General features: G+C 34.5%; 1 protein-coding gene across 1 annotated transcript; it reads right to left on the bottom strand.

The window, feature by feature from the left end:
* Positions 1-9,917: 9,917 nt before the first annotated feature.
* On the bottom strand, positions 9,918-13,086 carry LOC132610209 (ras-related protein RABA5b-like). The gene is made up of 2 exons (XM_060324495.1): positions 12,605-13,086; positions 9,918-10,634 (listed from the first exon to the last, which is right to left on the bottom strand). The coding sequence occupies exons 1-2, from the start codon at positions 12,936-12,938 to the stop codon at positions 10,318-10,320; spliced, it is 651 nt and encodes a 216-aa protein (XP_060180478.1). The 5' UTR covers positions 12,939-13,086; the 3' UTR covers positions 9,918-10,317.
* Positions 13,087-13,654: the final 568 nt, after the last annotated feature.

Raw genomic sequence — 13,654 nt, 5'->3', positions numbered from 1 at the left:
GTTTAACGTACGACAAAATGCACTAATTATGGACAACAATCACAACTTAAAAAAGAAAAGAGGAAAGAAATTAAGTGTTAGGCTAAAGTGTCTTTTAACCTAACACGAAAGCTGTGTTATGTAGTAGGCTAACTGCTAACACAAGACATAATTTGTTGTGATGCAGCTGTCAATGACAATATGGTCTTAATTACTTTTCACTTCCTTGATAGTAGGAGAAATGTTTACTTGTCAAGCTCACAGTTAATAGCTGGGTTTGATCAACCTAGGAACCTTGATTAAATATAATTTATTAGGTATAGATAAAGTGAAGATATGATTATTGTCCCTTGCATGCAGAACAAGCAATGATTTCTGAAGCATTATTAGCAGTAGTAATAGGAAGTATGGATTCGGGATACTAGTCCTCTTAGTGGTCGTTTGGTTTAAGGTATAACATGGGTTATGCCGGTACTAATTTTTATACCACGTTTGGTATAAGGTATAGATTTATCCCGGGATTATTTTATACCTTGTACCAAACGTGGTATAAAAATTAGTGCTGGAATAACTCAACTTATACCTTCTTAACCCACTTATACTGGTATTATTTTATACCATCTTTCAGATGGTATAAAATAATACCAACAGATGGTATAAATTAGTCCCGGGATTGTAATCCCGGGACTATTTTGACCTCAAACCAAACGACCACTTAAATTATTGGTTCTTTTTATCGGATGTACTCAAAGGGAAAAATTATTGAGTTTGACATTAATAATAATTTGTACATAATTAATGACTTTTTAATACAAATATAGGATTTGCACCGAAACTACTGAATGTCTGAATTTGATTAAATTAATAATCGAAGTGCTAACTCCGCCCCTATATCCAGCAGTGCTTAACTTGGACTTTGAGCAAGTGTAATCTTAAATCAAATTTTCAAAACGAAAAAAAAAAAATGAAAAAAATCAAAAATTAAGGACGGACGAAATTCTAAACAACAAAAATCTCTCGCCAATTTTATTGTTTGATGAATTGACAATAGGCTATCAGGGTTGAAAAGAAGTCTAACGCTAAAATAATCCTCATTTAAAAATAGTGTAATCTAGAAAGATTTGGTCACGAGAAAAATATTTGTGGACCCGTCGTTGGTAACATAATGCAAGATCGCACAATGTTAGTAAGTGAAATTAATTAACTTATTGGAGTTACACCTAATTAAAGTGGAATTAGTGACCACAAGAGAATAGTGTGAATTCCTAACTATGGATATATTAGTCACGGGATAATATTTGAAATCAAAAAGCAAGTTATTAAGTCTTATAGTTTAGTAATATTAGTGAAAGTCTTCCCATTAGCAATTTAGCATGTGCTAGTCAGCTGGCGTGACTCCTATTGTTTTTCTCTACTTTAAAAAAAAAAAAAGATTATCGAGTATAAAAGCTAATTTGACTTTAAAAAAAAATTGGATTAAGTGACGGAAATGATGCTTCTACTAAATCACGCTTTAACTATGAAAAAGAGCCTATACAAATTGAGCTATGAATTTATTGAGCACAAATAGCCAATGTTAATTGTAATGGTTCAGGTTTAATTATCAATGTACTATTCTCTTTGATTCAATTTTTTGTGGCCTTGCAATATTGTTCCCTTGAGCTATAACCACCTGCCCCGACACCACCCCATACCCCCCCCCCCCCTCCAAAAGAATGTCTCCACAGTTGAAGTCTTAAATTCAGATTATATGATCCTTGAAATTTCTCTTATTCAAATGTGTAATTTGCGTAAAGTAAGTTTCATAACAAACTCTTTTTAAAAATCTAGAAATCTAGGGTTCTCAGTGAGGTTGGTCTGATCACCATTGTACAAATCTCTCATGCAATAGCCATCACAATTTCAAAGTCAGTTTTCAATCTAAATTTCTATGAAGAAAATTTTAGGTTTATGATAAAGATTGTAAAATTAGTTCATGAAAATATAATCCGTTCAATTCATATTTAGTAATTCCATCTTTGATCCGGGCGAATTCAATCAAAACCGCCCGTTTAACATCTCTACTTTATGGTATACAACAAACAAATGTCATGTTGTCACAATGATAGTGCAAAAGTCTTGTTCACGTAGAAAGTGGTTAGTGGCCATTAACGAGTCATCTTAATACTTGGACATCAAAGTTAGTGGATTTCACATCCTTGAAACAACACATACCTGTGACCTTAGTCATAGACTCAGTAGTTAAACTTAACACCTGCCTACATACAACAAATATTAATGGGGCCCAAATTGCCTTAATGATTAATGAAACCCATCATTATGTATAGGAAAGGGACCCCAATTTCTTAATAATTAATCACTTTTTGTGCGGAGTGTCCTTCAAATGCACTGGTCTTTAATTTTTGTTCCTTAAATTGTTGGTCTTTAATTTTTACCCTTCACCTAAAACTCTTAGGTTCTGAGTTTAAATTTTTGCTCAGTTAAAAATTTTAAAAAAAATTTGCTAGGTAAAACATAGATTCGCAAGGCAGAGTTTTGCTTTCAAAACTCTGCCTTAAGGTAGAGTTTGCTAAGGCATAGTTTACCTGAAAAACTCTCCCTTAAGGCAGAGTTTGCAGGCAAATTATGCCTGATGGGGCAGAGTTGCCTGCAAAACTCTCTTTTAAGGCAGAGTTTGCAGGCATAATTTGCTTCGGGCAGAGTTGCTTGCAAACTCTGCCTTAAGGTAGAGTTTTTCAGGCAAACAATGCTCGATGGGGCAGAGTTTGTAGGCAATATCTGCGTAGCGAATTTTTTAAAATTTTGTCTGAGTAGGGGTTTGAACCCGGAACCTTGAAATTTTAGACGAAGGTCAAAAGTTAAATACTTTCATTTTGATGGCAAAAAATTAAAGAACACCCCAAATAAAGACATTACTGCGAATTGCCCACAATTAATTAAGCCATTAATTAACCCATGATTAATCTGTTTTTCTCTCTCTTTGGTCTTCTGTTACTCGTATGGTTTTTGAAGCATTAGAATTTAGAATTCGAAAAAAGGATGGCTGTGTGCACAATTTGTATTTTGTTTTGGAAAAATTGAGGTAAATGCGGGCCTCTTTTGATAGCCCAGAAGCAACTGGGTTTAGCCGAAGCCCAAATGTGGTCATGTTGCACGATTTCCTTTAAAGGCCCTGATCTTAAATTAAGTTATTTCTAAATATAGAAATGCATCATTCTTTTTAGAACATGCTAAAAGGAAAAGTGTATCACATATAAGTTGGAATAGATGGAGTGTTGTAAATAACACATAAAATTCTTTGATATGAAAGTTGAATTTGGATATAGTTGTTATTATTTTCTTTTTCAACAACTACTGGTTGTTTAAAAAGTAGAAGAATGTTTTAAGATGTTAACCCATGAAGAGGATCAGCTAATTGTCAAGGGAGATTTAAAAAAAAAAAATCTATATATAATATAAAGATAGGCATTGATGTGTCACTTCTCTATGGCCACCATTCCTATTTATCTTTTTTCTCCTTCTTTTTTTTTTTTTTTTGATATTTTTCTCTTATATTGCTCTCACAATATTTGCTAAAAATTAAAATCACTCAATTAATAAGTCTATAATTGTCCACATTCATTGCCCAGTTAAAAGGGAAAGATATTTAAGAATATTAGCTAACCAAAACACTAACGTTGAGCATAAAAAGTCTATAGGTATCCTCCACTAATGCTTTGTTGATGCTAATAGTGACCAGTATATTACGAGTCCGGAACCAAAATAGCTCCAAAAAAAATATTTTGAACCAAAATGCCCCAACAAAAAAAAAGTTACTGAAGTACCTATAGCGCAGTATTTTACTGCGCTATAGTACTAACGGAGACGACCCCGTTAAGTCCTATAACGCAGTAAAATATTGCGCTATACAGAATACACATCAACGTATAACGCATGATTTTACTGCGTTATAGGACTTTGCCTCTCTCCTATAACGCAGTAAAATCATGTGTTATAGTCTCCACTATAACCGATCGGGTTCCACCACTGCCCCCTCCAGTGGCAGTTGTTTTTCAAAAACGCCATTGGAGGGCAGATTTCCGTGGTCCCCACCAAATAAAAACGTCGTTTTCTAGTAAATTTCATCCGGAAAGTTTAGATTCTCGGTATATTCAAGTCAAGGAGCAAGATTCTAAGTTTGAATTTTGAGAAAAAGCGGCGTACAACTCGATTAAAATATCTACAAAAAATCTTCGATTAAGGTTTTCTACTATGAACTTTTGTTATTATTTTGTTATATACATTATATTGCATGCATGTTTAACATTTAATCATCATTAATAAAAAAAAAATCATTTTTTTTTTTGTGTTTGATCGGCTGGGGCAGTGGCTTAGGCCACTGTTCCGTTTTTTTATTATTATTATTAATGATGATTAAATTCATTATTTGTTAAATGTTTATGAATTGTTAATTGTTAAATGTTTATGCATTGTTAATTCGTTATATGTTTATGAGTTGTTAATTTGATTAATTATTTATGAATTGTTAACATTGTTAATTTGTTATATGTTTATGAGTTGAATTTGGTTAATTATTTATGAATTGTTAATGAATTATTATTTATACTAATAAAATTATCGTTACATAACAATAAAATTAAAGTAGCAATCAAAGCAAACATTTTATTTATACTAACAACATAATATAATACAATAGGTAACAACCATCCAAACAAGTTGTAAACGATTATGAAATGTTAATCTATACAATTTTATAAACATGAATATATATGTTAAATTAAAAAAAAATATCTTAAAAAGAATAGTTAAAGTTCTTCTTTTCATAAATACATAAGCTAACGAAAAAAATATAAAGTTTATAGGAAAATGTGGTCGACGAATATGAACTCTTAGTTTAATTTTATCGTAGTTGTGTTGGCTATTTGGTCAACTAAAAATATATCACATATTCAAAATATAGTTCCAAACAAATATTACTGCTAAATTTCGATTAGTTAATATAATTTATCTTTCATTTCAAGAATAATGACTAATTTAGTTTGTACAGACCGGACTCTTTCATGGATCCGAATGTTCCCCCTGGGGCCGATGATCACCCGGGGCCCGCTGTTCACCCGGGGCCCGCTGATAGATCAGTATTGTCTTTGCAAGACAATCATAGGTCAGAGTTATTATGGGCCGGTAGTATAGGGATATCTACTAGGCTCCGTCCCCGTAGGCTGCAGAGAGCGTGGACTCTTTTATGCGAGCACCCCCCACATCCTCGCGTGTTGGAGATATTGTTTCGGGGTGGCATCTACCGTTGCGTGTCCGTTGGTCGGGTACAGCATGATTGGGCGCTTATCCCGGCCATGGTTGAGCGGTGGAGGCCAGAGACACATACCTTCCATCTTCGCACTGGTGAGGCCACGATTACACTTGAGGATGTAGAGGTCCTCTTTGGATTGCGGGTTGATGGAGAGCCACTGTACACTCGGTACGAGCCTCCTCCTGGTCGGACGTGGGTGACAGAGTTGACTAGGCTCACCCACTTCATGCCTGATGCCGCGGCCCAGATATCCGGACAGAGTCGGGTTCAGCTTAGTGCACTCTGCACTTATTTGGAGGGTCTGGATCCGGTTGGCGACGGCACCCCGCAGGACGATGTTGATCGTCATGCCCGTTTGTACATGCTTATTATATTCGAGGGCATATTGTTCCCGAATTCATCGGGTGCCTTTGTCAGTTTACGTTACTTGATTTTTTTGAAGCATCTGGACCGCTTAGGAGACTACAGCTGGGGCGGTGCTATTTTGGCGTATCTTTACAGATGCTTGTGCCGAGCGTCTATTGGTGTTGTCAGAGATGTGTGTGGATTTTTTGCTCTTCTCCAGGTAATATTTAAGTTGCGTTCCTGTAATGTCAACAAACCTCTTGAAAGGAAGGGCGACTAAAAAATCGTATTTTCTAATATCGCTTACAGTTATGGGCGTGGGAGAGGATGCTGCCTTTTCAGCCCGTACCTAGACATCACCTCGAGATTGACATGCCTTATGCGAGGAGGTGGACAGCGGGTTTTGACCGGGATGTCGATACGCACCACAGCATTCTTCCATTCCGGGACCAGCTTGATCATATGACGGATGATGCGGTAAAACTATTTAAATTTACATTAATAATTTAATTAAACGTCTTTTCTACATGGTGATCACTGATTTGTATTTATATGTTATGCAGCTATTTATATGGACGCCGTACGCTGCTATATTAGATGGTTTTCCCCCCTTCTGTAGGGCAGGTCAGGGGGTTTGGAGGTCGCGGTGTCCATTGATACACCTGGACATCGTAGAGGATCACATGCCCGAGCGTGTCTTACGACAGTTTGGGCATACACAGAGTATACCCCCTGATGTCCGTCATGAGCTCCGACACTACCAGCGGGATGATTGGGCTGCCATTGATGATAATGTTTTGGCTTTCATGGATGTCCAGCTCCACCGTTGGGAGAACAGGTTGGGCACCTTAGCGGTGGTCGGCCATTTGACTCCCGTTGAGCATTACATGCACTGGTACCATCAGATCACACGCCGATTGATAGGCAACCCAGTTTATTTCATTTTTATAACCTTTACTTGGACTTCGAACAGCATCTCGTCCAGGAGACTACCTCATATTCACTATCACACCCATCTCAGGAGGCTACAGACCCATCTCAGGAGCCTTCTCAAGCGCCCATTGACACACAGGTTTGATTAAATAAATAACGGTAATGTATTCAACATAAATAAGAAATGATACTAATATTTATATATTTTTCAGGTTCATCCTTCGGCGCCTGCGGTGGCGACTCCCGACGAGGAAGAGGTCCAGTTTCCAGACCCAGCTCAGCCTGAGGTTCTGAGCGTGCCAGCGGGACAAGATCCCAAGAAGAAGCACATTCTAGTTAAGGGCGCAAGGGCTAGGGGAAGAGGAGATGATCATGACTTGGAGCGCCCGGTTATTAAGAGGAAAAAGGGCGACGGAGACGATGGCGAGGGCGGTGGGGATGGTATGAGCCTTAGGCCTAGGGATAGTCTCCGCCATACTACATGTGGGACCCATCCTCGATAGTGTATATACATTAGTGTTGTACAATTTATCGTAAATATTATACATTTTTTGCATATTTATAAATATTATCATTAATCTTTATTATTGATAATAAAAAAAAACGTGACACATTCGAAATAAAGTTAAGCATTAATTTAAAAATAAGACGAAACCCAAAAAGATAAATAACTTAAAGCTAATGACTACAAGTTTTCAAACAAAAAAGGACTTCGAGCACTTTTCAACTATTAAAACGACAATTCAAAGTATCACGTATTCTTGATGTGTTGAGTCTATTTTATTAATTGTACAAATATAACTAGAGTTCTATATAAAATATTGAAGTTTCGGAGTCTTAAAGCATGATTAATACACGGCTAAACTACGTAAAAAAGTTTTTATTACGTAATGAGGGAAGAATGGAAAGGGGAATTTGTGGTTATGTGGTGTCCTATAACGCAGTAAAATCATGCGTTATACGTTGATGCGTATTCCGTATAGCGCAGTATTTTACTGCGTTATAGGACTTAACAGGGCCGTCTCCGTTAGTACTATAGCGCAGTAAAATACTGCGCTATAGGTACTTCAGTAACTTTTTTTTTTTGTTGGGGCATTTTGATTCAAAATGTTTTTTTTTGAGCCATTTTGGTTCCGGACCCGTATATTACTATGCAATTATGTTTTCAGTTTCTAAAGCCTTTCTTCAACAAGGCCTTTTAATTTTTTGATACTATATGAAGGAGAGTACTAGTAATCCTAGAAACTATATATACTATCATAAGACGAAATGTGTGTGAGTTTTTCTTTTCAACACTACATCTGTATTTCAAAGTGGGGATAAATAGAGGAATACAATGCTACTATCAAAGAAACTAGAAAAAGTATAGTTCAACAACCAATGGTATCCCCCGTATAGTTAGGCTTGGACCATCCATCAGAAAGGAGATATGATGTGTATGAGTTTATGACAGACCAACCAATGAGAAATGATATGATGACAGAAATAGCTATAAAGGGAATCGAAACCAGCCAAGGTTCGAGGATAAGAATCCCTAATCTCTTGGATTCTCAATCTCTTACTTTTTCCTCTTTTTTACTATGGCTGATTTGTGATGAAAAATGAAAATTAGATTTTATGCATCTTTTTTGTATATAACAGCGAAGTATTATTTGAATTTCAATGTTGTTATAGGTGTATAACAGTCATTCTCTATAACAACCGAACAATTTCGGATCCAACGATGCTGTTATAGAAAAGTTTAACACTATATACTAATAGTTTTCTTTTATAACAATAATGATACTTATATTCTGCCATATTTAAATTTTCTCATATAATCTACCTATGAGTGATGATGACAGTTGGGATACATGTCTATGAATTTTATTAATCTTTCATTTGATGTTTACACAAGAATGCCTCGGAATGTGGTGGAGACCTGTTTCGAAATATTAATATATTCATATTTGCTACCACTTATTTAAAAAAAAAAATCAAGGTAATAGATCAAAACATGCTAAGATTTATCTCATGAAATAACTTTAATTATCATACTTGAGAATAATTTACATATCAAACGTTGTTAGCATAGTTTAGTTGTAACAAAATTTTAATACAGAAAAGGGCCAAAATTACCCCTTAATTTTTTGAAATAGTTTATTTATACCTTTCGTTATACTATTGAATCAATTGTGCCCTTGCCGTTATACCATGGACCAAATATACCCCTGAACTTTAGGAAATAGTTTATTTATAACCCTCGGTATACTATTGGGTCAATTGTGCCCTTACCGTTATTCTATGGGTCAAATATACCCTTAAGTTACACGGTCTGCCACGTGTCACAATCACAATGGCCCAACCCACTTCCTCCTATAATTACACCCTGATTAAATTAATCACCGGATCCAACCCGTCACTTTATTTCATTATAGGTTTCGTTTCTGTAAAATATGGTAGTATACAAAATGAAAACCCAATTCAACTCTCTAGAGACCTAAGACCAGCTTGCATTCATATTGAGTATTAATTATTTATCAAACTCTTTGGATAATTTTTTACTCCTTGAATATAACATTGACTATCAAATTGAATAGTTTTGATCGATCAAATAGAAAAGATCGATTTCCTATTACTTTGGAAGTACAATTAGACATTTTGTCAGTACGAAATATGTTGTAGTCTTTGCTATAAACTTCAAAAAATTGAGTATGATTTGATTCAAGTAACAAAGTATGCTCATCTTTTACTTACTTTTTGTATTTTTCCTAAACCTAGATGGGATATATATTGAAGTGAAACTTATAACTCAAAGTGAAAACGAAAAAATAATTCAAATTAGTAAAACATTGGTCAAGTTACATAAGTTTTTTATTTTTTCTTTCTGAAAAAAATATAAAATTCAATGATGAAATTTTTTACGCCCGTGCGAAGCGCGGACAACTTCACTAGTATAATAAGTATATATCAAGTCACTGAATGTGTCACCAAATTGTTCCAAGTTTTAGGCCACATTATGCTAATTAATTATGAGTTTAAATTATATGAGTTTTATAATCTTGAAAATATGATATGTTTGCTGCGACATGTAAAGATGACTTAATGTTCATCCAAGAATATGTCAGTTTCCCGAGGAAGATGACTTTAGTTTTGGGATTCTTGCAACCTATTCTTTTTTTGGTATATTGCAACCTATATGTGTATCTTTCTCGATATGCATATAATATATATACATGTATACACGTAATGTTCCTATATTTTTCTCTTATTATATATTTTCAGATTAAAATAACGTGGGAGTTGATATATAGGGAGCTTAGAAGTCTAATACGAGCCAATAAAATGTACATAAATGCACAATTCAGACATGTTAACTTTCAAATATTATACTAAGATACATGTAGTGCTCTAGCACTCGGTATGTTCCTCCAGCCACAATATTAAGAGTTAAAAAACAAGAAGAATAATTGCAACATAAAATGCATAATCTAACCTGTTAACACCTTCCAAGTAGAAATCTTGAAATACGGGTCGCCCGCTAGCATTCAATATGCGCCTCCATAAAAAATATTTGCTCGCAACTGGTGTTTACACCGAATCAAACAAGTATCCTTAAAGAGTTACAACTTAAAGTGAGAATGCATATGGATCACTTAACCAGAGTTAAGAGACATTTATACGATTCACTGTGTTAGTGTATTGAATAAATACTGAAAATCTCTTAGTCTTGAGCCAACAATACTAAATGTATAATCAGTTTAAGACATGGTTCATCTTGAGCAGCAATTGCTCCAAGATCGATTAGATCCTTCTCCGTCGTCTTTTACGAGGCTTACCCTGTTAATAGATAACTCTGCCTTGTAGGAATCCGAATTCAAGACCTTTCGGCTGACATTGCTGTAGATTTCACGGACGACAATCTCAAAAGCCTTATTAACGTTTGTTGAATCTAATGCGGACGTCTCCATGAAGAACAATCCTTCTGCTTCTGCAAGCTTCGCCCCTTCTTCAATGCTAACGTCCCTAATGTTGTCCAAATCACATTTGTTTCCTACCAACATCTTCGCGACTGTTGTATCACAATGAGCTGCATGGTTCATCGGATTCAAAAGTTTTGGTTATTCTGGTTGCCTCAGAAACATACATATTATGTAAAAGAGAATGAAAATGATGAGACAAAATGTTCCAGTCAAAGTAGAGTATGGAAAAATTCAATGTTAGCAGAATTCACTTGTCACTTATTAATGACTACATTACCTTATGGTCTTATATATAGAGTTCGTGCTGTCTTGGATTACTGCATCTACTTTTACAATATCAAGATTAATCAGGAACTAAAAGTAGGAGTGAAAATAAAGACAATCATAGCCGAGCCGATAGAAGATTAAGCTCTCGTTCTGTTTCTGTATGTCTCTTATGGATTAGACTAAATTCATAACAAAAAATCTGACCTCCCGAACATGTTCAAGTGAAGATGCAGATGTAATACAATTAACTAACAATCACTTGAAGCATCAGTTCAAAGTATAATCGCCAAATATGCAAGCACTTAGACATTTTCTGACAGGCGAAGAAAGAACATGCTCCTTTTTTGCGAAAATGGGGAAAAATGAAAAAAAAAATGATGAACATCTATCCAGGGAACAAAAATTGGAGAATAGTGGGCAAGTATATCAAACTAGTAAAGCACCAAATTTTATGCCCATATTAGGAGTACTTATGGATCTACATTAGTTGTGACAATAATTCATACGGGAGTTCTCAAATTAGGTGAGTGACAATTCTAGCCCCCATCTAACAGGACACCAAATGCTCGGAAACCAAGATTCTAGTTGCTCGGAGATGAAGACCCTCATGAAATTCTAGGCCTCATCTACCAATATGGCATTTACCAGGTCAACATTGACAAATTACAGAACAAAAAGCAATATTTCAACCTAAGGTACACTTGAATACCACATTCACAGTTAGATGCCAATATCAATGATCAAATTTCAAAACTACAAGCAATAAGCAAATCCATTTATCATAATTTCTTAACAAAAATTAAATTATATATTTTCACCAATATGTTACATTTCAAAGTCTCTTATTTCCCATGTATAGCAGCAATGTAAAACTTTAGGAATAAAAAGAAAAGCTGCTTTTTACAATGGGATACTGCTAACTTCTATTATTCTAGTTTTATATTCTTGATCTAAGGACTCAGAGATGCCTGTCAGTATCTTGCCACATTAAGAAACTTTCCCCACATACACATGCCCAAAAACTTTAAGTTTTCCCTTTATTAACACAAATACAAACATCCAACCCAATTGAAGACAACCAAAAAGAACAATCAAAACCAGTACAAAATTTACTTAGATCTGAAATTTATCACCTAAAGACCAAAAAAACCAAACACAAAGATTTACAATTAGTTACTTCTTCTATTCTATTTCACAGGACACTCCAAAGATTGAAACTTTTTTATATTAAGAAGCTCCCTAAATCTACTTAACAACATATTCCATAAGAATAGCGTGACAAAGACCACAAGATTTTAAAGACATTTTTTTATGTGTCAAAAAAGTTTCTTTCTTTCCTAGCACCCAATGGTATAACCTACTGGTCAATGAACTGGATTGAGAATCACGAGGTCTCAGGTTCAAATTCCAGCAAAAACAAAAATATAGGTGATTTCTTCTTGTATGTTCAAGCCTCAATGGACAAAGTTACCCGATATCGATGAAATTAATCGAGATGCTCACAAGTTGATCCAAACACCACGATTATAACTACACCATTTCTTCTCACACATCTAGCGCCCAATGTGGCCTAGTGGTCAATAAACTAGTTCGGGTTCAAATCCTAACAGAGTCAAAAATATTACGCGATTTCTTCAAGCCTTAATGTACAGAATAACCTAATATCTATGCTAGATAGCAGATACCTCATAAAATGACAAAATGGTCAAAAACGCACTTAATTATCACTTTTTCGCGAGTTTCACATCCCAACTAACATAACGGTTATAAAAAGCAAAGGAAAAAAAAACTGTAAATGAGAAAAACTTACTATTAAGCTCATCAAGCCACCTAGTAACACTTTCAAAAGTAGTCCTTCTTGAAATATCATAAACAAGTAATGCACCAAAAGCACCACGATAATAAGCAGATGTAACAGCTCTAAACCTTTCTTGGCCAGCAGTATCCCAAATCTGAGCTTTAACTTCTTTACCATTAATTTCAAGAACTTGGGTTTGAAATTCAACACCAATAGTTGCTTTTGAATGTAAATTAAACTCATCTCTAGCATATCTTGATAGTAAATTAGATTTACCAACTGCTGAGTCACCAATTATTACAATCTTGAAAAGGTACTCTTCAGTATCATCATCTGATGAATCCATTAGAAAAGAGCAGATTTGTTATTTGGGGCTATTTTTTGTAATTCTTTTTTTTTTGGGGGGGATTTGGTATATTGAGAATTTTGAGAAAATGGAAGGAGAAAGATAATGAGTGGACCTTAGGTTATGTCATGTGTGTACTAATAAATTTTCAGACCTTGTGACAGGATACGCGCCGGTTTTTTCTCTTTCTATTTTTGCCTTTTATGATTCACCGATAAAATGGTTATTCTTCTTTCGATTTTATATTCATCTGTCTCCACTTTCTTAGTATTAATTTATTTTAAAAAGAATGTTATAATTTTTTATATTTAGTACAACAAGACCGCTCTATAACAGCACCTGCATATAATAGAATCTCTTTATAATAGCTAAGTTTTTTTGGAATCGATTTTTTATGTTATATTTTACTTCTTTATAATAGCATTTCACCTATAACAACAACAATTACGCTCTTTGTAAAATTACCCCATATAACAGCTATCTTTTTTTTTTTGGTAATATAATAATTAACCATCTTTATAAAAATAGAATATATATAATTACCAATAATAAAAGTAAAGAATTTGACCAAATATTTGATCATTTAATACACTATTTATGACTAAAAGTATCATATGAATATATATTTTTTCATCATTAAATGGTTTTCCTTCGTTATACAAAGTGTGATTAAGTTTAGGATTTGGAAATTAAATAAATGAAAATTAGATTTTATG

This window comes from Lycium barbarum, chromosome 9, assembly GCF_019175385.1.
Source record: "Lycium barbarum isolate Lr01 chromosome 9, ASM1917538v2, whole genome shotgun sequence".
Classification (NCBI taxonomy): domain Eukaryota; kingdom Viridiplantae; phylum Streptophyta; class Magnoliopsida; order Solanales; family Solanaceae; genus Lycium; species Lycium barbarum.
Note: the sequence above shows the minus strand (reverse complement) of the source record. Positions and strands in the feature narration are given on the sequence as shown.

Coding starts and splice junctions, on each gene's coding strand:
- LOC132610209 (XM_060324495.1), bottom strand. CDS start 12,938: ATGGATTCATCAGATGATGATACTGAAGAGTACCTTTTCAAGATTGTA. Junction 10,635..12,604: donor GTGGCTTGATGAGCTTAATA/GTAAGTTTTTCT, acceptor TGAACCATGCAG/CTCATTGTGATACAACAGTC.